The sequence below is a fragment of the Chaetodon trifascialis genome, chromosome 8 (genome assembly GCF_039877785.1).
Source record: "Chaetodon trifascialis isolate fChaTrf1 chromosome 8, fChaTrf1.hap1, whole genome shotgun sequence".
Lineage (NCBI taxonomy): Eukaryota > Metazoa > Chordata > Actinopteri > Chaetodontiformes > Chaetodontidae > Chaetodon > Chaetodon trifascialis.
In genome coordinates, this window is record NC_092063.1 from 1,569,814 (window position 1) to 1,595,496 (window position 25,683).

General features: G+C 44.6%; 1 protein-coding gene across 3 annotated transcripts in view; it reads left to right on the plus strand.

Moving 5' to 3' along the window:
* The first annotated feature begins 9,452 nt into the window (after positions 1–9,452).
* Positions 9,453–25,683, plus strand: part of LOC139334986 (neural cell adhesion molecule L1.1-like) — a 37,854-nt gene continuing 21,623 nt past the window's right edge. The window contains exons 1-2 of one of the 3 annotated variants that reach the window (XM_070968320.1): positions 9,453–9,625; positions 24,408–24,750. In XM_070968320.1, coding sequence (XP_070824421.1) covers position 24,750 — 1 coding nt within the window. In that variant the 5' untranslated portion in view covers positions 9,453–9,625; positions 24,408–24,749. Of the gene's footprint in view, positions 9,626–24,407; positions 24,751–25,603; positions 25,623–25,683 lie in introns of those variants that run through there. The other 2 variants (XM_070968317.1, XM_070968318.1) reach the window with 2 other exon arrangements.

Consider the following 25,683-nt stretch of genomic DNA (forward strand, 5'->3'; position numbering starts at 1 on the left):
TTCTGTCCTCTGTGGCATAAACACCAATCTGCTGACTCAACAGTTAGAGTCTGATTCTAAGGTAAATTTATTAAACCAGTTATCATATACGTCATTAAGGCCTTATCAGCACAGTAGGTTATTTGGTTAAATTAGGGTTCATCGCGTTGGTTAAAGTTAAACCTCAATTTACTCACATTTGAAATGATTCAAAAACAGAAATAAATAAATGAATACGAAGCATCATGTCCAGTGTGTGACGTCTGTTAGCAGCTGTGATGTGGTCACATGTTGTTAAAAGCTGAGTATTTATGGTGGACGTGTATGTTCAGAGGGCCTTAATCTACAGCACTGCATCTAATTCAATGAGCTCATCACGTCTTTGCAGCATCGCCGTCCTGTGACGACTAAACTTTAACGAGCTCAGGAAACCAGAAGAGGCCAAAAGAGGCTTTTTAAAGAGTTTATTTAGCTGAAGAGGGGGAGAGTTTTACTATTATTTTCAACATGGAGACATCTGGAGATACGTGGTTTTCTCAGGAAAGGAAGGCGATGAAAGTTGCAGTCTGAACAGTCACTGAAGCTGTCGGACAAATATAAATACACAAGTATGAAGTTGCATGAAACAGAAATACTGCACTTCAATGCAGCATTAAATGAAGTAGTGTGTGTGTGTGTGTGCGTGCGTGTGTGTGTGTGTGTGCGTGCGTGCGTGCGTGCGTGCGTGCGTGCGTGTGCGTGCGTGCGTGCGTGTGTGTGTGTGTTTCTGAGCTCAGAGGGTTGGGGGGGCACTGGACGAGTGATTCTGGGTGCAGGTGCATACAGGACAGCTTGTTCTTCATACAGCTGATCGGTGGGAAATTGCACCACAGGTGTGCTCAGCAGTGGGCGGGTGTTGTCACACGTTTTGTGTCAGTCTTGTTCCATTCAGTCAGAGTGAAGTAAGAGTCAAAGTTCATAACTCAACTGCACGAGTCTTTAGAGGAAGAGGAGACACTTCCTGTGCGTTCGCTTGGTTCGGCTGAGACCTGCAGCTTCACACGTACATGAAGATTCACAATTCATAAAGATTTTTAACTCTTTAAAAAGAAAAAGTTACCTGAACAACACTGAAGACATAATGCATTTCAAGAACTTTATTTAAAACATAAAAAAAATCACAAAACGTTTTAAAACAAATTTTAAACACCAATTAAAACTTTTCTATACTAAACTTTTTAACACTAACAAAAAAACACAAACACAAAACATTTTTGAACAAATTTAAAACAATTAAAACTGTGTTAAACTCACATTTTGAACAAAAAAAAAATTATTTATTAATTTGATTTATTCAATATTCAAATCGCGTCTATCAGGGTTATAGGTTTGTATCTTTTTCATTTTTTTAATTAAAAAATATATATAACTGAACTTTTTAACAACAACAAACAAGAACATTTAACAACATGCAATATTTTTACATTTTTTATTTCATTTTTATTATTTTTTTAATACTCCTCTCCATCCTCCTTCTCCAGAGCCACCATATCCTCTCTGGCCTCGGAGAACTCTCCCTCCTCCATCCCCTCACCCACATACCAGTGGACAAAGGCACGCTTGGCGTACATCAGATCAAACTTGTGGTCAAGGCGAGCTCAGGCCTCGGCAGTGAAGGCAATTTGCTCAAAATATACTGAGACTGGAAAACTCTTTTTCAAGGAGACGGTGGAGGAGGTTGGTACTGATAGTGTTGGAGAGGAAGATGAGGGAGAGGAGTATTGAATGTGCATGTATTCCACTGATATCTGATCTGTGCCTCTATCGATTCTTATTATTGTTACTTTCACTTCCTGTTGACTGGCTTTGATATACACGTACATTCATGATTGTTTAAGGAACATTTTAAAAGCAGTGCAGATTGTTCTGTGAGTGCAGTTTAATGCCGAGATGCTGCAGGTTTTAGTGAAGCCTTGTTCTAGAGGCACAGTTACTCCTCTCACACTCTACTCTAAGCCACAGTTAATCATCTGAAATAAGTTATTCAATTTTATTTTCTCACTTCAATGTTCTGACTGGATGTTCTCGCTGCACTTCTCAATGTCGTCACGTGGGGGCAGTGTTGTTCAACACTACTGGTTACTACTGGTTAAATTTCCTTTGTGACAGAAGGAAGCATTGCCCTGAGCTGAACTCACAAAATTGTGGGTATTTCGCTGGCTCAGATGTGATTTAAGAAAGGATTGAGCCAACAGGGCAGCAGAGCGGGTCAGCACACGGCCACTCAGCTCGCCACCATCTTGGAAGCTCACCTGGGATTCCTGTTTAACGCAAATCCTTCAACTTATGTTTCTCCTGCAAGAGATATTTTTCAAACCCTTTTGGAAAGAATGCAAAACGGAAGGATTTGATTTAAATGGGGACCTCTGGTGGTGCGAGACGGTGGAACTGAAACGAAGGCTGAGAGCACAAGAATTCATCTCTTTTTGCACCTCACTGCAAATAAACCAGAAACCAGAGCTGAATCAGCTCCACCATGAGCAGATGCATCAGTAGATCAAAGTCAATAACACAACATACAATTTATATCAGTCCCAGGGGCCACTTCTGATTTAGGTACTTTCATGACATTTTGCTGTATTTACAGGACTTTAGGTGTGAGTGTTTCTACTTTCTTCTGTTGGTATTCTTACTTAAAAGAGTTTATGCTCATTACACTCCAGGAAACAAAGCTGCAGCAGAAGCAGCATTGTTATTCAGTCCTTCTCCCTCATTTACACGAGCTTTATAGATCAGTTAGCAGCTGCTGTTTACCCTTGAAATGCTTGTGAGGTTCACGCTTTCTAAGAAAAGCAAATGCAAATAAGTTGTTAATTAAATAGGTTTTGGTCCAGATACTGTGCAGAAATGCATAAAATGTGCATAAAACATCCTGCTGGTGGCACAGCGAAAGAGATTTGTCACTAAAAGTTAGTCTATGGAAAGACTTACCGATGACCTTTAAAGCAGTAATTAATGAAGCCATTAATTATTCCTTTCAAAGTGTGATTTATTAGAGAGTGGTATCAAGGTCGTATTTAGCGATATGGAAATGTTTGTTAGTGATCATGATAAAAGCTTCAGCCGATGTTTCGCTGATCTTCTTTGCATTCGTTCGTTCAGCTGAAAACACAGACGCAGCTGAAAGAAGCTTGTAAGTTGACCTCTGTGTTAGTTCTGGAGGTCACGATGGAAGCTGCCGGACAAACACTGATTTTTGAGATTGAGCAGGAGCTCTGCATCATGCTGCACCACCCACACCTGCATCAGCCCGTCACCTGCAGGTACAGGTGCGTGCTGCTCTCTGAATGAGGCAAAGTGTGGTATGGTTCTCTCTCTGCCTCAGCTCATTCATGCTGATGTGATGTCCATCCCTCCACCTCATTATATATTATACATATAATGACTCATTACTGCTTCACCACGTTTGCTTTGCATCCACAGTTTCTAGTTCATGTCAAATGAAGCGGCCTCAAAGAAAGCAGCTCCACAGAAACTCTCCAGAGACATTTCCACTCTAACTTCTCACATGGCTTCATGGCGTTTTATCAGCTCAAAACACAACACTTAAATGTTTTTGCATCATTGAAATCTTAATCTTAACACAGAATTGGAACTAATTACTATTTATGCAGTTTATTTATCGGGTACCGGTAACACACACTGTAAACAAATACAGTCAATAACCAAAATGTCTTGAAGCGCTGGATAAACATCCTCAATGCGATTCCTCGGAGTGTTTCCTCCACCTGTGCCGATGTTTGGTCGGTGTGTGCGTGAGGCAGACTTTGTGAAGAGCGAATCTGTCCTCCCTCAGTCGGCAGGTATTGACAGTTTACTGTTTGTACTGATTTACTGCTGAACTCATCTGTGAATCACATGCAGGCACACATGCAGTGATGGAACAGAACAGCCATAGTTTGAGTGCAGAAGTAAAGATTTTGATTTTCAGCAGACTTTTTTTATCATCACCAGCACCGTCCTCTTACTGTTTTGCACTGCCTTCATTCATTTCTTAAACATTTTGTGTTGTCTGTCTAAAGCACATATGTCAACCTCATGGCCCGCGTTGGAATTATCTTTGGCCCGCATGATAATATCTACTCATTATTAGAACTACTGGTGGTGGCACCACTAGTACTACAAGTCCCACAATGCACTGCCAGTGCATTGGCACATCAATCAAAGGCCCGCGAGCGCGAGTCCCTGCCCCACTCGTCCATCAGCAGCCTGTTGGATACGGACGGTGGACTTTGAAAAAAAAAAAAGGGCGGTTTGTTTGAAGGAACTGATTTTTTGGCTGCAGGAAAATGTTTTCCTTTGAAACTACTAAGGAACGCTGCAGATAAAGCCATAAGAAATAAATGCAACCGATTTTTCATTTCTTAATGATTAATGTTGTTTTATAGGCAGTAACTTACAGGCTTGTCAGCTCCAGGTTCAATATGTGCAATATGGTCATTTCAATCAGTTTTCAATAAACATGGAACCAGTTCGGCCCTCGACTTGTGTATTTGAGTTTGACACCCCTCGTCTAAAGGGCAGCTGATGCGTCCGTGTTGTGTGTGTTTAGCTCAGCCTACCTGCTGCACGTCGCTCATCTTTAGCCAAGCTAGCAGCGTCTGTGGGTCAGATTGCCTTGAAATGTTGGAACTGTTGTCTACAGACATTCCTGGTCCTCAGAGGATGAATCCTACTGAACCTGGTGATCATGTGACTTTCCCTCGAGTGAGGTTCTTGCATTTGTGGTTTTGAGTGAAATACCTCAAAACTATTGGATGGATTGTTTGCATGAAATCTGGTTCAGACGTTCATGCTCCACCTTGAATCATTCGCTAAGTTTCCATCCAGCGCCATCATCAGGTCAAAATTTGAATCTAATACTTTTGTCAGTAGCAAACGCCTGAAAACAAATAAACATTCCCACCATCCTCAGCTGTGCTTTATACTAACGTTGGCATGCTAACACAGTACGCTAAGATGAACATGCTAATAAAACCACATCAGCATGTTAGTTTAGTCACTGTGAGCATTTTAACATGCTGATGCTAACATTTAGCTCAAAGCACCTCTGTGCCTGAGTAGCCTTCAGCCTCACAGAGACCAGCATTCAGCCTCCAACTGGACTAAATAATCAGAATTAATGTGAAAATTGGCTGGAACTGGAGCTCCTGAGAAGACAGTTTAGTGTTGCTTAATGAGCCGACATCAGTTTGAGGAAAAGTTTGACATTTTGAGAAAAATGCTTCTTTTCTCTTTTTAAACTACACACAGCATGTGAATCAGTGAGCTTTAGAGGTGTTGGTCAGTGGATGCAGTTACCTCTGGACAGAGGCAGACCATCTGTTTCTTGTCTTTGTGCTAAGCTAAGCTAAGCTAAGCTAAGCTATATTTAGGATGCAGACATGAAGCTTCTCGGCCTCATCTAACCCTCAGAAAGAAAGCATCTCGACATATTTTCCCAAAATGTCAAACTTTTCAGGTTGAAGATAAAACCCGACGGTTTTAAAGCTGAAGTTTAGAGTTTTTAAGAGTTGACTAACTATTGATTTTAATTTTGCATAAAAGTTAAGGATCTTTATATTCGATCAGGATTACACTGAGGGTAAAAAGTCACTTGTCATTAGGATCTAGGCTTAGCACAGTGCTTGAATTTGAATTAGGTGCTGTTAGTTGGGGATCAGGTTCGGGTTAGGCATTAGGAAATGAATAAAAGTATAACCATCTGTATGCAGCAGTGTGTGTCTTACAAGGAGAGTAAAGGCAGCGGTGGGTGCAGAATTCATAAGCCTAATGGCTCTAATTGTCTTACAGGACTTATTGATGTGTAATGAAATGAAACCGTTAACCCTTAAACATCCTCTCATTCTCTCTCTCCATCAGCGCTGCTCCGTCTCCCACTCCACCCGCACGCTTAAGATGACGGAGGTGACAGGGTGGCTTTAATCTGTACAAGTGTGTGTGTGTGTGTGTGTGTGTGTGTGTGTGTGTGTGTGTGTGTGTGTGTGTGCACTGCAGTTTCTTGGTGTTCTGTATTCCAGTCACAGAGGCTGAGTCACACTTACGGTAAACTGTGTCCATAAGGAATGAGGCTGTGTGTGTGTGTGTGTGTGTGTGTGTGTGTGTGTGTGTGTGTGTGTGTGTGTGTGTGTGAGTGATGACATGTCCCAGACAATGCCAGACATGAGACAAGGACATGCAAGAAAGATCCTCATCTGCTGTATTGATCGGTGCATCTCAGCCCACACAAACGCACACACATGCAGCTTAAGTGAATTGAGTCTTAAGTGAGGGAAGATGGAGGAAAGGGTGGAGGCAGAGGGAAGGTACGGGAGGAGGAGAGTGAGACAAACCTGCAGGAGGTGGAGGAGATAATGGAACTGCTGTCTGCTTGAGAGGAAACTCAATTTGCTGAGCAGAAGGAGATCAGGAGATGAAAGTGAAACAAAGGGCGATTCAGGAAGACGCTTCTGTCTCTATCACAGCCCAACACTTTGCTCCACAAAGAAAGACATCCATGGTCTCTACAGGATGAATCGGACTTTTCCTCTAACGCCACCTGCAGGTGAAAGTTTGTGCTTAACCTGCAAAATACAACACAACCAACGACATTCCCATCAGCCCCAGCTGTACGTCGTGCTAATTAGAATAAATGTTAGCATGCTAGCATGCTAAACTAAGATGGCGAACATGGTAAACTTTTCAGCGTGTTGGCATGTTTTATGGGTGGTGCTGCAGCTGAAAATAGTCCTTTCAGTTATTTGAAGCAAAAACAAATTATTTTTGGTAAATTTGTTGCATCTGTTTGTCGATTTTACTTTTATTCGTACGACTTTGCTCTTATGTTTCTGCTCTTTCATTCTGCAGCTGCTTCAGCGCATCAGGCTGCGGCAGTGTTGATTTTTGGATCAGGTTAAATCATCGTCATGTCTTCAGATCAGGTCTCTTGTTTTTTAAATCAGTTCATGCACGTGAAGACTTTTACTTCAAAGGTCAGTTTGCTGTTGTTTAACTGGTTTGTGTTAATCAGTAATGAAGAGGAGGGACAGCCGAAGAAACACCACAACAACAGCGATCACGCACAGACTGCTCACTGTGACAGTGATGCCAAAGAAAAACCCTTAAACACAGACGATCTCTCTGTCCATCTGTCCTCTCACACATCTTCTGTCTGTGTTTCACACACACACACACACACACACACACACACACACACACACACAGAGGAAGAGCGGGGGTGTTTAGGCTCCCTGATAACTAAAATGCCACATTTGTGTCCCTGGCCTTTACAGTCGACAGAGTGCGACAGAACAGAATTTCCATTTTAGTGACGAAGAGGAAGAGGAGGAGGAGCAGGAGGAGGAGCCAAGAGGGAAAAGCGTCCAGAGAGACAGACGGTGAAGGAGACAGTGTGGGTTGCGTCTGTCTGAGTGCTGGGACTGAGCTGATCTGCATGATTCAGTCAGTCAGTAGATTCATGCTTTCAAGAAAATCAGCCATAGAAGGTATTTGTTTAATATTGCATTGTCACACTCTTTTTGCCTCTTTTAGCTTGTTGTTTCATTCAGTCTCACAGCTCTCATCAGGCCCGTTTCTGGACAGACAACATCAGCTATGACCTGGTGAAGAAGGTTCAACATTCAGCAACTAAAAGACGAAGATGAGTCCCCGCCCACGACTGCCACCCATATGCATAGCCCTGGCCCCTTCTGATCCTTCCTGCGGGTGGTGGGCCTACGGGAAGGCGGGCCCACGTCACTCCTTTGGGCTGTGCCCGGCCAGGTCCCGTGGGCAAAGACACGGCCACCAGGCGCTTGCCTGCGAGCCCCAACCCCAGGCCTGGCTCCTACGTACGCTTCCTTGGTTTCTTTTCTTTCATAAGGGGCTTTTGAACCGCTCTTAGTCTGACCCGTCACCTAGAACCTGTTTGCCTTGGGAGACCCTAGCGGGGGCATTGAGCCCCAGACAACATAGCCTCCAGGATCATTCGGGTGCTCAAACTCCTCCAACACAATAAGGTGTTCAAGGAGGAGAACAGTGTTTAATTCGTGGTGAGCAATGCAGGATGGTTTCAGAATGTCTCCTGTAATGTTCTGTATAGTGTCCTCTTTCTAAATGACTGAATAGGTAAATGAATCCCAAAACATCATGTATGACAGTTGAAGAGAAGATGCTTTTTTGGCTGATTGTTAATTTTGGATACCAGCATTTTCCAGAATTCACTGGTTTTGCTTATCTGCTCTCACCTGAAGGCCGACATCCTTCACAGCTTCAAGGTTTCTTTACTGACAGCAAAACTACTTGTGAGCTTTAGGAAAAGATCATTGTTTGGGTTAAAATAAATACATTAGCACAACTTAAGTCCGTCATGTAAGTGGAGTAAATACAGGTCGTCACCTAACAATGAACTTAAATGTGAGGCAGCTTCTCCAACATGAAAGTCAAGTGTAGATTTCAACCACACCATGAAGCACTGTGGAGAGTGACAGCTCCATGCTCCGCCTCGTTCATGCTGTCACAATGGTCATGTGATGCTGTCAGGTGATTTGCAATGCTACAGAGGCTAAAACTAAAAACTAAAACTTCCTGTACTGCTGTGATTAATCTTATTGAATTCATGAATTTGTTTAGCCAGAAAACCTCAATGAAAATGTTTGTATGAGGCTCACGAAGCAGAAGGTGCAGCAGTCTCTCATTGAATTTAAATAAAGCAATTCATCCCTGAAGTCCATCAATACTGACTGAACAACAAAATTACCATTATTTGCAATTATCCTTTTTATGATGCTGAATATTATATCTTTATTATTATCATTACGGTTATGATTGGACCTGCAGAAACCTGAAGCTTGTCCAATAAGTTTCCTCCATTTATGAAACTCGTTCAGCTTTTAGTACACTGAAGGAGAAGTTTGTATACTGATACTCTCTAAGGGGAGCTGAATTTTTAGCAAATATAACAGAATTCTATTGTTTTTAATTATGAAATGATTTCTTCTGTTGACAGAGAGGACAGATGATACCAAGAAAAGACAATAACAGACAGACTAAGAGGCAAAATGTGTTTTTTAAAGGATTTTACATGCGCTGTTAACTATACAAGAAACCGTTTGTGCTTTAATTACTTGTTCATTGTGATCTGCACCATGTCAGCAGCCAGTTAAACGTCATTTTTATTCAGTGATGTTCTTCCAATCAGCCGGCCACCAGTAAGACAAGAAAACCAGAACAGAGAGGAGACACAGAAGGAAGGAGGGAGGTAAAAATAGAGGAGGGGGAGCAGCATGGAGGTAAAGAAGAAGGGAGGGGCAGGAGGTACCAGGGGAATACAGAGAGAGAGGGAGAGAGAGGGAGAGAGGCTGCAATGAAGGGGGCTGATGTCATCTATGTGAAGCAGCCAATCAGAGAGCAGCAGAGAGGGAAGGAGGGAGGGAGGAGAGGCAGAGCTCAGAAGGGTGTGTTTTATGTACCACTGCAGCATCAGTGCAAAAAAGAGACGACTCGGTGGACAGGAAAGAGAAATAAAGACCGAACAGAGAGAGAGAGAGACGAGAGAGGCGAGAAGAGAGAGAGAGAGAAAAGGGATAAAAGGAAAGTGGAGACAGAGAGAGGCGCAACACCTGCAGAGGTAAGATGAAAACAATGGCATCCCACCACGCTGCTTGTGTCTGGGTTTCCACGCATGAGTGTGTGAGTGTGTGTGTGTGTGTGTGTGTGTGTGTGTGTGTGTGTGTGTGTGTGTGTGTGTGCGTGTGTGTGTGTGTGTGTGTGTATGCGTGTGTGTGTGTGTGTGTGTGTGTGTGTGTGTGTGTGTGTGCGCGTGTGTGTGTGTGTGTGTGTGTGTGTGTGTGTGTGTGCGTGTGTGTGTGTGTGTGTGTGTGTCAGTGGGCCGGAGGCTGCAATGATGTCTTACATAATACGATGGCAGGTATGAACAACTGAGCTGGGTGTGCTCTCAGATGTGTGCGTGTGTGTGTGTCTGTCACTGTACATACTGTACGTGTGTGTGTGTGTGTGTGTGTGTGTGTGTGTGTGTGTGGGTGTATGTGATTCCTTCCCCTTCTGTCTGCTTTCGCTGTCTGCCCCCTTTTGACTTAAAAAATACATAGAGCATGAAATGACCATTGATGCTCGTCCGTGTGCAGACGGTCAGTCTGCAGGGAGTGTCCGCCTGACTTCATTCAGCCTTTCACTCTCTGACATGTCGTCTGCAGCGGCGTGTTTATATCAATATTAAATGAAATGCTGCACTAAACAACATCACCGTGTTCAATTATTCACGGCTAGTTTGTCGCTTGCTTCCTGTCATGCTAGAACTCTCTGGGCAGACTTCTGTCAGGTGTGATTTCTGTCTTTTAGTCCGAGTATTAGAAATAAAATCGAGGCTGTAAGCAGCACCATGTGTGTCCTGCTTCTCTGGCTCAGTTCATACTGACTGCTGTACTGTGTTTTGAGAGGACCACAGAACAGTGACTCGGACTTCCTCACCTGTCAGCTCTTTTGATTGGATGTCGGGCTGCAACAAACAATAATCATTATTGATTAATCTGCCAGTCATTTTCTTAAACAGTGTAATAAGTGTCTTATGTATCCGACCAACAGTGAAAACCCCAAAGATATTCAGTTTATTGTCATATGTGATCAAAGAAGAGGCATCAAATATTCAAAATGTTGGCATTTTTGCTGTAAAACAAATACTTGAAGGATTATTTGATCATCAAAATAGTTTTTTTTATCAGTTTTCTGTCATTCAACTGATCTTTGCAGCTGTGATTTGACGAAGTGTTTCACATAAAGGCAGTAAAACCTTCATTTTCATTTCACTTTGTCTCTTCGTGTCTGTCCCTTGGTGTTACTTTCCACCAGGTTTCTGTTTGCCTGTTGACTCTTGAATTCCTCTTTTCACTCATAGCAACATCATATAAGCCCCCCCCCCACACACACACACACACACACACACACACACACAACCGTCTCTGGCTTCCCTTCTGTCATTTGCATTGTGGGGTTTTCTTACCGCGGTTGCTTTGGCAGTGAATGCCTCAAATTAGGCCTGAACCTGAGAGGAGGGGGAGGTGGAGGAGGAGGAAGAGGAAGAGGGGGGACACTGAAGGAGAAGATGAGGTGAAGGAAAGTTGATAAGCAGGAGAGCGAATGGAGGAGATATAAGAGGGGCTAAAAGAGGAAAGTCGAGGTTTATTAAAGGGGAGGAGGAAGGATTTAGCCCAGAGGAGATTGGATCCAAAAAGAGCAGAGAGGAGGAGAGGATGGGGACGATGAAGATGAAAATAAAGTCTGGACTGGGAATAGGATGAGAGAGGTAGAGGAGGAGGAGGAGGAGGAGGAGGGGGAGGAGGGAAAGTTGGGATCTGGCGTAGGAGGATTTTTTGGTCCAGTTTTTCCTCGCCCCCCTCCTCTTATGCTTGGCAGTCGTCAAGTTGACTGAAACCATCTGTTGGTGTTTTATGTTAGCGCTCTTTTGTGTTTCACAACCTCCAGACTGACAAACCAGAGGACACATGACGCACATTTACTCTCATAACAGAGTGGTCAACCATTTTTCAACGGTGAGTCCTCGAGGTAGACGAAAGATAGCCATTTAAGCTAACGTTAGCTAAAAATGTCAGCATCATAAGTATGCTAAGGTAAAATGATTAAACCATTATTTCATCCTAATGTAAACATGCTAGGCTGCTTAGGTTACCATAAAAAAGCAGAAGCTAGATTGCACTTTATTATCTATATTTTCAAACAGTATATATCACTTTTAATATAAGAAAAGGTTTTGAGGATCAGGACTTAGCGATGAGTATGGCTAACAATCTGAGAAAGCTAGTTTAGCTGTGGTTGCTAAAGTGCACGCCTCCACAAACCAAGTAAAAAGCTTGATAGTGCTGCTAACCTTCACGTAAACTCTTATATTACAGCATGTAGGTAAAGCTCTCAGATAATAGATGTGGAGGCTTTTTCTAACGTGACCTGTAACACCATAAAATAATGTCTTGAATTAATGCTATGCTCTATGGCTTCGGAAGCAACGCTACATTAGCATTACGAGCCTACTGCAGGTAGGAAACTAGTTCGCCAGACTTGCTAATGTTTGCATACACAGACTGTTTAATCCACTCCTCATAATCTTGTTCCTGTGTTTCACGTTCTATAAAAGTCTCAAACTCTGAACACTGAGACTCCCTCGTGAGCATTTAAGGGATGGTGGCGCACAGAAAAATCATATTTGATGGTGAAGGCACTAGTATTTATTTTGAAGTGACGTTTGGAAGCTACCTTTTAAATCATGTAATTGTCTAATAGGAAACTGGAAACTGATATGAGAAAGATTTCCTACAATTACAAGCAGAAACCAGTATAAATCCAGTAAAATGTCCTCTCTCCTTGGTGCTTTCTGTCAGACCCTGTGAGCATCACAGCGAACCTGGTCAGCTGTCTGACCTCCTGGCAGCATCTGATTTGTACAATCGTGTGCGGAGTGAAAGGACAACATGAATTTTCTTGTCCCGGCAGGTCTATAAAGTCAATAACAGTCCCAGGAGGGGGGTTGAGGATGCAGTTTGTAGCCAGACTAAAAGGTCTGAGATGTGGGACGGCGGGTCAGAGGGAAGTCTGAGCCCAGAAAATGAGATTAGTCTGACTTTTGCTCTTTCTCAGTTCCTCTGCCTCTCTGATTCCGCCTTCCTCTGTGTTTCTCATTGTGCTTCTTCTAATTCATCTTCATCCATCTCTCTCACGCCCCCGCTCCCTCCCCTCTGATCCATCTTTCCGCTCGTTCAGCCTTTCTTTCTCTTTCTTTCCCCCTTGTTTTTCCATTTCATCTCAGCAGAATGAGGCCTTTGTGTTAAGAAATGAGAGGAATGCCCCTTCCTCTGTTTCCCCCCTCTTCCTCTTTTTACTGGTTTTACTCTCAGCTCTTCCTCCTGATGTCTTCTCCCTCCTTCAGTCCTTCTCCTCTGTGTGTGTGTGCTTCTGTGTGTGTGTATGTGTTTGTGGGTGGGTGGGCGTTCGTGTGTGTACTTGTACAACTGTACATCTATCTTTGTGAGAACTTGTGTGTGTGTGCACGCGCGTGTGTGTGTGTGGGTGGGTGTGTGCGTATGTGTGTGTGGGTGGGTGTGTGTGTTGGGTTGGGGTGCATCCATTAGCTCGGATTAGAGACTGTAGGAGGGTCGTAACAGCCCCTCTGTGTTTGTGGTTTTAATCTCCTCAGAAACAGCTAATCTAACTTCAATGGCCTTAACATGTACAGTGCACACACGTGTGAACACACACACACACACACACACACACACACACACACACACACACACACACACACACACACACACACACACACACTGAGTCGTATTTCCATGGATTCAGAACATCGCATTGACTTCCATTCATTTCCTGTAGACGTACCTTAGCCTTAAAAAAGTCTTCACCCTGAAAATGAACAATTTACATTGTGGAGACTTTTGTTTTGTCCCCATAAGGAGGGCGAGTCCCCACAATGAGACTGCGTAAACACATTTGCCCCCCAGGATATGAGTAATACACGCACACGCACAAATGTGTGTGAGTCTGTGTTACTGCAAATATGTGACTTGTGTCTGTTTTTCTGGTCAGTGTGTTTGAACCATGAAAAGAGTCCATTCATGAGCACAGAGGACACTTTATCAGTCAAATATCTGACTGATAAAATATCATGACAAATAACCACATGGTGCGCAGCACATCTGAGCATCGCAGGCTGCACAGCGACCAGCGGCTGACTGACGTCTGACTCACCACAGGGCTCAGGGACGGGGATCAATGGGTCTGCAGATGGTTCTGATCAGGAGCTCACTTTCATCCATATCTTTGTGAAATACTGTCCAATAAGATGATCGTGTCTCATCTGCGATGAGTCCGATCAATATTTGTCATAACCCATATTTATCGTTTTACAATAAAAAGCACGAGGAGAAGAATTGATTAGCTGAACAAATCAAAAGTATTCTGATCATTTTTTAGTTCCAGATTCTCAAATATGACATGTTGTCGCTTGATTTAACATTTATTTATTACAGTAAACTTAATATCTTTGGGTTTTGAGCTGTTGGTTGGACAAATTGAAGACGTCACCTGATAAAGAAAGCAGTGGTTACTTAAATCTGTGCTGAACATGTGAATCTATCGTGATATATTATTTATCTTAGAAATGATTAAACTCTTTAGACATTTAAACATTTAGACATTTAGTCATTTTAGTTAATCGGTTGATTGGCAGACAAAATTAATCCGCAACTATTTGATAAATAATTTAGCCTTTTTCAATTTTTTTTCATTTATTTATGTTGAAAGAAAGAAAGCCAAAGGTGTCTGATATCTGTTCCAAAATAAATCTGTGTATTTTGAGGGAAGGGTATTCTCATTCAGCATAATCCTTTGCAGCTCCATTACGTCAACAAACTCAAATCAATGCATCTGTTTTTTAATTTTCTCACACTCACAAAAAGATTTCTCAACTAGAAAAATGCTTACTGGTGGATCAGTTGTCTGGTTGACGCCATGCTGATGAATTCAGACATAAAATGTCGGTTATAATACAAACTGTGAGAGCATCTTTTTAAAGAGCAGAACCTTCCTGAGGCAGAAACACCGGAGAGTCTTGTTTCCTTCCCTTCACTTTCTATTTTTGCTTTTATTTGCCTCTTCGTACCTGCAGTAAGTCCCTGATGCTGTAACTTCTCCCTCAGCCGACCATCTGCCTCCTCGCATTTGTGGGACACTGAAGTGTTTGTGTTGCTGCGCTTCAAGAAGCTGCACAAAATGCACAAAAGGCGAAAAAATAAAGAAATGTTTCACAAAAGCAGACGGCTGCTTTGACACTGTGCAGACCAGAGGAGGAGAGGCAGGTGGGAGACAATAGCAGGAGAATGTGTGCATGTGTGTGTGTGTGTGTGTGTGTGTGTGTGTGTGTGTGTGTGTGTGTGTGTGTGTGTGTGTGTGTGTGTGTGTGTGTGAGAGAGAGAGGGAGAGAGAGAGGGAGAGGTGAATCGAGGAGATGTAGGGAGTGGCACCGGAGAGACAGCGAGGGAGAGGTGTGAAGGGATGGAGTGGGGGATGGGAGAGAAGCAGGAGGGGCAGCGTGGGGGATGGGGGAGAGAAATATTACTGTGCTGCTGGAGTCAGGGGGTTACCATGGTGATGGGGGAAAGACAGAAAGGGATGGGAGAAAGAGACGGAGACCGGCTCCACGCATACACACACTTAGACATAATGCAAATTGACATTTTCAGCGACTGATTGAATAATATGATAAGCATCAAATCCCCTTTTAATTTAAAGCATCCTTCCTGTTCTCTCTGGGTGGGGTGAGAGGAGAAGATGCTGAGGAAGGATGGAGGAGAAGGGGAGATAAAGGGAGAGGCTCTCTGAGCCGAGAGGAGATGAAGAAATGTGATCTTCCACCTGGGAGTGCGGTAACTTGGAGACAGTCGTGGCTTTTTGGATGAAAGGCGGAGAGATGCGACAGCAGATGCTGATTCGAAAGTGCATCCAGAGAGACGTTATTTAAGTAATTTGTATGGTGGCCCTGAGAGATCAAAAATATGCAACTTGGAAAATGCAAACAAAACAAAAACAAATACAAGTCGCACAGCATGAGATGAAACGAGCTGATGGCAAGATTCAGAATTTATGTATCATTAATTGATTCGGTTTGCTAGTAATGAGCAAAGGCTAAATGCTGCACGTGTGCTGTCTAGCTGCAGAGCTTAAAGCTTTCAGGGCTGCTGTGTCTTTGCGTTCAAGCCAGCAATAATTCAATGCAGCACTAATATCAGCACATTTGTGCCTAAAATGATCAAATCTGGACTGTCTGCAGCTGGAGAGCGGCCGCCGGCTTGACCTCACACCTTGAAGATGAAGAGGATGAGGTTATTAAGTGAAGAGCCCCGTTAGCGTGGGCCAGCGTCTTCTAGCTGCCAGCAGGGATTAGGTGCGATGTGATGCTGGTGAAGCGGCTGGGATTCGTGGCTCTCTGAGGATTGGCAGCAGCTGGAAAGAAACAGGTTCAGAGCCAGATGAGCCTCTGAGCTGTGGGGGGTGTGCATGGGTGGGTGGATGTGGTAGGCTGCAGAGAGAAGTGTGTGTAGGCAGGAGGATGCTTGTGTGTGTGATGGTGGTGCCATTGGTGAAACTATTTCAGTGGAGCTAATCTTCATAATGTGCAGTAATTTTCTTTTAGGCAGGTTTTTTGCCTCAAGCCTCACAAAGTTATTCAGCCTTGCTTTCAAACGGCCAATTAAACTATTTTCATTCACTATGAAGTTAGAAATGCTAATTTAGAGATGCTATAATCAATATCTTTATATTAACAGCAGATCAGATTAATATGTGTACATTAAATCTGTCACGCAAAGTGACTGTAGCTTCCCTAAACTGTACGAGCTTATTGTTTTGGTTCGCTCTCATCATCGCTGTTTCCAGCAAGAAGCTTTCAGAGAGCTTCTGTTCACTTCCTGCACAGCAGCAAATAGCAGACACACACTGTCAGTGACACGTTAGTGGAGCATTTAGCAGCTGAAGAGCCGGATCTTTCCCTCAGGAGTTGGTGGAGACCACAAATAGAGCGAAAAGACGGTGAATAATGGACTTCATAACGTGGCCAGTAACAGGTCTCCAGACGAATGCTAACGTGGCTTCAAAGGTTGAAGTACGTCAGTGTCACAGCTTCTCTCTGCTGCTTCAAAGTGGCCAGAAAATCAGTTCATGCAGATTGGAGTTTTGATTTCCCTTCAAATTAACGAGTAGCAGTAAAATGTGTTCCTTTAACAGGCGCTAACTCAGATTTCAGCGTTTATGCTCTTTATACAGCTGATTTCATGAGTCAAAGATCAGATTTATGTTAATTTAGTCAATTTCTCATGAAAGCTCACTGACTTGTATTACTTTTGTGCACACAGACACAATCAGACGAAGACGACGTGGAAAGAATTGCAGCATTTTGCAGTTTGTGATAAATCATACAACGTCTCACTCTGTGTGTTTGAGGCATTTCTGCTCTCAACCCTGTTTTTGATTGGTCCTTTCTTGGAAGAAGAAGAAGAAGAAGGAGGAGGAGGAGGAGGAGGAGGAGGAGGAGGAGGAGGAGGAGGAGAAGAAGAAGAAGAAGAAGAAGAAGAAGAAGAAGAAGAAACAGGGATCTTGCAGGTCAGCAGTGTGTTAATGGCGCTGGTTAACTGGCCCGTCACGGACATGTGATATACGATCGTGGCGTGTATTGATTGACATTACTGTCCCATTGGACACTTTACACTGTTAGCAGGGCGCCGAGGCTGGACAGCATTATTCTGAGTTCATCACTAATAATGTTGATGATTTCATGCTTTCATCCGCTAATATCATCAGTGTAGATGAATCAATTACTGTCTTGTAAGAGGATTACATCACCGTCCTTCTCTAATATGATCTGCTTCATGTTGATATTTTGCTTAAATTCACTGATGGCTGGTTACTGTGTGCCTCTGCCTCCTCTCTGCTGTGATGGATGTATGGCCGTGGGTCTTGTATATTCCGCCCTGAGCGCTCTGTTACGCCGTGGCCTCTCACAGCTGGTGCCACTCGCCCCTCAGCTAAATCTAATAGACCCCAGCCGGGCCAGGAAGCCACCCAGCGCGGGGGCCAGCCGCTGTTTATCCAGGAACATACCGTCACTAATGACAGATTTATGCGCTCCTGTGCAGTCGCTTCGTTTGTCGTGTGGAGAGAGGCAAATCAGAAACAAGCACATGACGCTGGCTTTGTGTCTGCAGAGGTGTGTGTGTGTGTGTGTGTGTGTGTGTGTGTGTGTGTGTGTGTGTGTGTGTGTGTGTGTGTGTGTGTGTGTGGTTGGAGGAGGGGTAATCCAGAGGTGGCTAAACAATGTCACGCCAATAAGAGCTGATTTGAATGTGAAAGGCGTTGGGTTGTGCTATGGGACCAGCAGGTGAAGAGTCCCCCCCATCCCATCTGAAAGGCAAATAGAGAGAAATGGCACAATGGAATAATTCAGTACTCTGACAGACACACACACATATCTATACACTAGAGCCAAAACCATCAGTCAGGTTAGTTAAACGGTGCAAATTAATTCTAATAATAAAAAACTTTTAATGCACAAACGTTAAATATTCACTAGCTGCAGCCTCTCAGCCGTGCTGCTTTGAAGATCTTTGGGATTTGGATTGTTGGTCCGATAAAACGAGCTATTTGAAGACGTCGCTTTGTGTTTTAGGAAAACTGATTAATCAATCAAGGCAATAATCAGCAGATTAACCAGTAATGGATGCAGCTGTACTAGACGCACACTCAGCAGATTCCAACAAATTGATGTTGAGCTCGACCAGATTTTGAGTTTTTAGACTGAACAAAATCAGAAGGAGTTCGTACGACATGTTTTCAGACCTCGTGTTTGTGATCTTCAGATGCGATATTGTTCAATAACTGAGCACATTTTCAGACACTGTCTCCTGGAAGACATTCAAAGTCTCGCGCTTGGTAGTTCACATGAGAAGTGACAGTCTGAGGAAGGGGTTTCCTCATCTATATGGCCACCCAACAAGGTTAGCATAACTCATGCTGATGGGATCGTTAATGTCTGAAGGTAATTTCAGAAGAATCCATCCAATAGCTGTCGAGATATTTCAGCCTGGACCAAAGTGGTGAGCCAACCAACAGACCAATCAGCACTCTGCCAGTGATTACATTCATCACCACAGCTTTATGTGGGCAAATCGACAGACTCGTTTAATGGTTGGATGCTCTTTTCTCTATGACGGCCTTTCTTTTATGGTTGGAGCTGATAAGAGGGCAAGTTTTCATGCTTAAGCCTCGCCTAGAGCAGCGCTGCTGTAGAGCCAGAGAGAGAGGAAATGACTGAGGAGAACGCACAAACAGAAAGAAAACAAAGAAAGAGGAGAAGAAGAAGAAGAGGACGGCCGCGGGTGGCTGGAGGCCTGTCAGTTGATGTGCTTTGTTCAGGGTCAGAAAGCTCCTCGTGTTTATTGAGTTATTCATCTCCTCTCGTCCACTGGGACTCCAAGTCTGGTAAGAGTCGGACACAAAGGCAACTTAACACAGACTCTGTGTGTGTGTGTGTGTGTGTGTGTGTGTGTGTGTGTGTGTGTGTGTGTGTGTGTGTGTGTGTGTGTGTGTATGTGTGTGTGGAGGTGATGGTGACATGATGATGACATCAGTGTCATGAAGCAGGAAGCGATGCAACGCGTCAGTTACCAGAAAGGCTGCTGGCTGCCTCAGGACGGAGTGCTGGATGTGTTGAAATCACTTCTCGGATTTGGCCGACGATGCGCGCGTCTGCAGCGAGCGTCCAAAAGACCAAAGGACAGACGTGAGGACGCCAAACGTTGTTCCAGAAATCAGTATTTAAACAGCTCGTCTTTCAGTTTCAGTATTCTCAGGACGGAGAGTTTAAACAGGGATGTAAAGGGGCTTTTTGATGTCTAAGGAAAGGACCTTATGATGTCATCGTGATGTCATCAGGGTCAGCCCGGTTTGGCCTGGGACACTTTTGTCTTTCACAGAAAGCCTGAATGTGTTTGGCAGACTTGGGTGTGTTTTTGTGTGTGTTGTGTTGCATTAGGAGAAATGGAGGATCAAGTGTTTGTGGAGTTTGATTCATAATATATCTCACACACACACACACACACACACACACACACACACTGCCTCCCCATTCACACAGACATGTTTAACCCAGTTGTGCTTTATTAAAATGACACTTCTGTTAAATATTCATGAGGCCTGATGTGAAGGACATCAGCAGTGTGATCTACACACACACACACACACACACACACACACACACACACATGCACACACGCACAGAAAAGCTGACCATACTACAGCCTGGAGCAAAGAGGTGGGGTGAGCAGGTGATTTCATTTACTGTGTGTGTGTGTGTGTGTGTGTGTGTGTGTGTGTGTGTGTGTGTGTGTGTGTGTGTGTGTGTGTGTGTATAAGGTATGTAATGAATAATGAATGTAGGTGAATTTAGGTCACACAGTCAACTGGGAGGGACAAACTGGGAATAGCTCTTTCTTTCCTCATCTACGTGTGTGTGTGTGTGTGTGTGTGTGTGCGTGTGTGTGTGTGTGTGTGTGTGTGTGTGTGTGTGTGTGTGTGCGCCTTTGCTTAATCTCCATCCACACTTCCCACTTCTTTCCTGCAGATCGGAATCTATCAATGAATTAATTTCTCGCTCTGTCGCGCACTATCCATCCACCTGCACCCAGCCCACCCCACCCCTCACTGCCACTCTGTGATCCCCCCACCCCGACCCCCCCACCTCTCCTGCTTCAGGCCTCCTAGCAGACCGTCCCACCTGCACCCTCCCTGCCTCCCTGCCCCCTTCCACGACTCCCGGTGGACCGGCTGGTCTGCCTGCCCCCCCCCCCCCCCGAAGCCCCTCAGGTTCTGTGGGTCGGCTCAGGACTCTGGAGGACGTGGGCTGGGGGGGACAGAGGGAGGAAATTGGTACAGTATGTTCGATGTTAAGCAGTACAGAATGGAAATATGGCCGCCTGCAGGCTCTGAGCTGCGTCTGTCTTTAACAACCCAAAACGCTCAGCTGACGTTATTTAATCAGCTCGACACTTGACCGCTTTTCCAAATTCTGCAAGAAATACTCAGAAACACTGACGTCTGACATCTCTATGAAGAGACGGCTGGTAGCTTTAGGGTGGCTGATGTTAAAGCTAATATTACTGAGACAGTTAAGCACTGCGGCTCTCCTCTCCTTCACCATCATCCCATGAACTTCAGTCTCATTTAAAGGCAGCAATGAATTATTATCTTTATTTTCCACTATCCTGCTTATTATTTTCTCCTTTAATAAATTAATTATTTAGTCTAGAAAAGGGTGAGAAAACTCCCCAGAGCCAATGGTAACAAATAATTACAGTAATATCGACAATGAACTTTATTTGTACATGCTTTACAACAAAGAAATCACATGAACATGAAGTGAACGTTTCACACAGAAAAGACAGAACGGACATAAAAACAGGTAAAAAATTGATGTTAAATAAGATGGAGAATAAAACTTCATCTTGAAATATCTTTTGTTCCTAAAAAATCTAAAAATGTTGAATATTCTGTGTTTAAAAAAGACAACGTGCACCTATTTGCATTTGAGAGGCTGAAAGCAGAAAAAGTTTCATTGTTGCTTGAAAATTGACTTCATGAATTCATGATCAAATGTAATAATACTCCTGAGTTATTTGGATTTTGGGCTCCGTATATAAGAATACAAACCACGTGTCACCGGCTCTAAACATGCATGTGCACTTCGAGCATGCAGCATCGTCACATATGGAAGCACGGCCGGGCAGGAAGCTCCCGCTCTTCAGCGCTGATGGATCTGAAGACTCGTCCTGCCCATTGTTCGTCTCTGAAGCCTAAATGGACTTTCCTGTCCTCTAATGGCTCCCTGTCTGATTGACTTCAAGAGGGGACCATGAACACTGTGCATTAAACGTCCTCGTCCGCAGCGAGCTGTAACTGAGAGGACTGTCTGTCAGCAGAGGTCAAGTGTCTCTAAGCCGCAGCCTGAATGAAGACACGCAGACACACTCCACGTCTGAAAGGACGCCGTCCGCCATCGTTAGATTAAGACTTAATTCGTTAACGAGCGGCAGCCCTCCCCCCTGTTTAACTCCACCTCGCAGCAGGAGTCCATGAATATTTAAATGAAAGGAAGTCCATTTGAATAAGTACCAACCAGTATGAGCGTATACTGGATATTATCATTAGAACTGGAGCATGCTGGGACATTTCCACCTCCCATCATTCATTTTCTGTGCGTGTGTTACGTTTTCTGTCTGCGCTCGTTACACAAGGGGAACCCCCGCTGCCGGTCGTTATCTGTCCCTTGTTAATGGCCAACACACACACACACACACACACACACACACACACACACACACACACACACACACACACACACACACACACACACACACACACTTTATGTCCCACTGTTCTGTTTGGATCATTTATTTTGTAAATAAGCCTGGCAGGTAACAGCAGGTGTGTGTGTGTGTGTGTGTGTGTGTGTGTGTGTGTGTGTGTGTGTGTGTGTGTGTGTGTGTGTGTGTGTGTGTGTGTGTGTGTGTGTGTGTGTGTGTGTGCGTGTGTGTGTGTTTAAGTGACCATGGAGCTGGGCAGATGTGTGTGTGAGTCAGGAGTGATAATTGACAACAACAGCAGAGTAGATTGGTGGGGATCTGACAACAATAGGAGCTGAAACGGGGGTCATGTATGTTTCCTCTGTGTGTGTGTGTGTGTGTGTGTGTGTGTGTGTGTGTGTGTGTGTGTGTGTGTGTGAGAGAGAGAGAGAGAGAGAGAGAGAGAGAGAGAGAGATGTGTGCTGGGGACAGGTTGCGTAATTATTAGATGTGGGAGGGGGTCTACATTAGCCAGCTGTCACTCCTTGCCCCTCACCCTTTGTGTGTTTGTGTGTGTGTGTGTGTGTGTGTGTGTGTGTGTGTGTGTGTGTGTGTGTGTGTGTGTGTGTGTGTGTGTGTGTGTGTGTGTGTGTGAGGACATACAGATTGATAGGTTATGACACCTTGTGGAACCTCGTCTGCCCTCGTTGTCTGTTCTTATTTGAAGGAGTCCGGCGGATCAGACTGCTGTCGCTTCAGAAGTTTCTTCATCGCTCATTTTCTTCTGCAGTTGCTTCAAAATCTGCCTCCATCATCATCATCATCATCATCATCATCATCATTTCCATTTTTGCACTAGTTTTGCTTCCATCAGCCTGGGCTGTACTTTAGGTGGACGTTAGCATGCTAACACACTGAACTCAGATGGTGAAGATGGTAAACCGTTAGCATAACTACCATTATTAGCATAATCATTGTGAGCGCGTTAGCCTATGTTCACAACAGAACAAAAACATCTTTACATCCTGACATGTTCTCTTCTTAAAGTTGAATTAAAAGTAGCCTCAGCTCAGCTGGGTGCGCTCAGGTCTCACTGCTGTGGCCTCACCTGGTGTCCTGTGGCTGGTAGCATGTGGTTGCTAATGTTAGCTTAGACAGTTTGGTGACTTAATGACTCTTCTGTACTTGTGTTGTTGTCACACCACAGTTCATCAGACTGTTTGCCATTAACCTCATCCCAGTGCCAGCAATGTTTAACCACGGCCAGTCTGACCTTAGTCAATGTGAAAGCTCATTGGTTGTTACCTTGTTGTTGTTTACCATTCAGCCGACAACAAGCACAAAAACAAGATTGAGGCAGAAGCTATTGTTTGCAGTGAATAAATGTAATTCCTGAGAGACAAAGCGGCTTTAGAAGAGCAGAGGCAGCCCTGTAGTCTGAGCATGTTCATCAGAGGGATCCCCGTGAATTTATTTCTTCTTTTGTTTCATCAAAGTATTCCCACAAATGGAGCCGCCGCCTGATTGGAGGGGCTTTGAAGTGGCGCTGGGTTATTTTTAGAGCGACGGCGAGTTTTTAAAAGTGCAGAGCGGATTTCCAAAGGATTTCACAAGCTTTAAGATCGACCCGCGGAGGAGCGTGTGATCCCTCACTTCAAGTTAAAACAAGAAAATGACCAAAGTTGGAGCGCTGAGGTTTTCGGCCTGGACGGCGAAGGCGGAGGAACAAAGGGGGCGAAGCCTGATCCATCTGTGTGTGCTGTCACCCCCCCACACTCCTGCTGTCACGGGTCAGCGTTCAGTCAGTGGCCAGGGACAAAGAGGAGATGTTTAGATGAATGGAAATGCAGCCGATGTGGCAGAAAACACACACACACACACACACACACACACACACACACACACACACACACACACGCACACACACACACACACACACACACACACACACACACACACTTTCTCTTTGTAATGTCATTAGCTGAGAAGATGTTTCCTGCTGCTTTGATCTGATCTTCTGTCTTTATCAGGATGACCTAATCCCTTCATGTTTGACGCGCACACACACACACACACACACACACACACACACACACACACACACACACACACACACACACACACAGGCATCCATCGTCTTTAATTGTTGTGTATTAGATAAATATTTGGATTAAAAACTGTGTTTGAATATTAAAATTCATCTCCATCAGCTGCTCTGGAGTCTTCAGGTCGGAGTTGATTCATGTTTGTTTTGTTCTGTTTGATGAAATTAATGATGTCTTTGCTCTCTCCTCTCCTCTCCTCTCCTCTCCTCTCCTCTCCTCTCCTCTCCTCTCCTCTCCTCTCCTCTCCTCTCCTCTCCTCTCCTCTCCTCTCCCCCTGTCCTGCGTGCCCTCCCTCCCTCCCCCGTCATCCCTCCTTTGTTCTCTCGGTCAATCCTCCCCTCTCCTCTCCCCCCTGCTCCTCCTTCCCCCCTCCACTCTGCAGCCGGAGCAGGGATTTGGACCTGAGCAGCACACACACTTTAAACCACGGTTGTTTCCTGGTCTGTGCTCTCCAGAGGGTCTGCCAGGTCTCTGGAGTGTGTGTCTGCTTGTGTGCGTAAGCTGGGAGGGTGTGTGTTTTCCATGTGTTGATGAGTGTGTGGGCGTCCTGTGTCACTTTTCATGGGACATTGAGAGATGTGTGTGTCACAGTGTCGGTGGACGGGCTGTAGGGGGCCGCGCTCCCCCGCCCTCCCCCTCGTCCTCCTCCTCCTCCTCCCCCTGTCCTTCCTCTCGTCCACGCCTCCGCTCGCTCAGGGAGCCATCCACATCCCCAAAGACTGTGAGTACTGCTCCTCCGTAACATCTCACTGTGAATAGACGATTTCAGCTGTTTCCTTCAACGACGTCCTCAAAGTTAACGAACACAGAGACACAGAGCGAGCCTGCAGGTTTATGTTGTGGCCTCAGTTTTCATTATTTCTATCACCGCCGCTGTTTTCAGTGCTTAAAGATCAAAATGTCAGCAAGTTAATTTCCATATGACGCTCAAACGAAACCAGAAACGTCTTTTGGTGTTGCTTTTCTCATCATGTTCGTGTGTCTGTTTGCTCTGGTTTCTGGTTTAAGCACATTCACATAAGCACAAACACAAACACACTTATCCACACAATCGGCTTCAGAATGGCCTCTGGTCCCGAGGTTAAGTTCAAAGGTCAGCGGGCTTTGCCATGACGGTCCCAGAGGAGAGGAAGAGGAGAGGAGGAGTCGGGTTCAGCTTGACCTTCATCCAGTGACCTTTGTTTGAGGGTGTGGCAGAGAGAGGAAGAGACAGAGGGGACGAGAAGAAGAGAGGGATGGAAAGGGGATATAAATGGGGGGGGTGATGGAGAGAAAGATGGATGAAGGAGGACAGGGAAGGTGAAGAATAGAGGGTGGAGGGAGGGAAGGGTCGAGAAAGAGGCGCAGAGGGAAAAGATGTAAACTGATCCGGGACGCCGTCATGTCTGAGCCAGAGAGCCGAGAAGAAGGCAAATCCTGAGACAAGCCGTTATAACGTCAGCGTTATTTAGAATGAAGTGAAAGAATGAAAGTGCTGCAGCTCTGAAAACAGTGTTTTCATGTCAGTGACTGTGACTCTGCAGCGTCCTGTCTAAGTGTGTCCTCTCTGTTCTCCTTTCCTTGCTTCCATGTGGACTCTCAGATAAAGTGCATAACAGTAAGTGACCTTCCTTGTTGTGACAATGAAGACGTGTGCGATGCCTCGTTCCCACAAACCT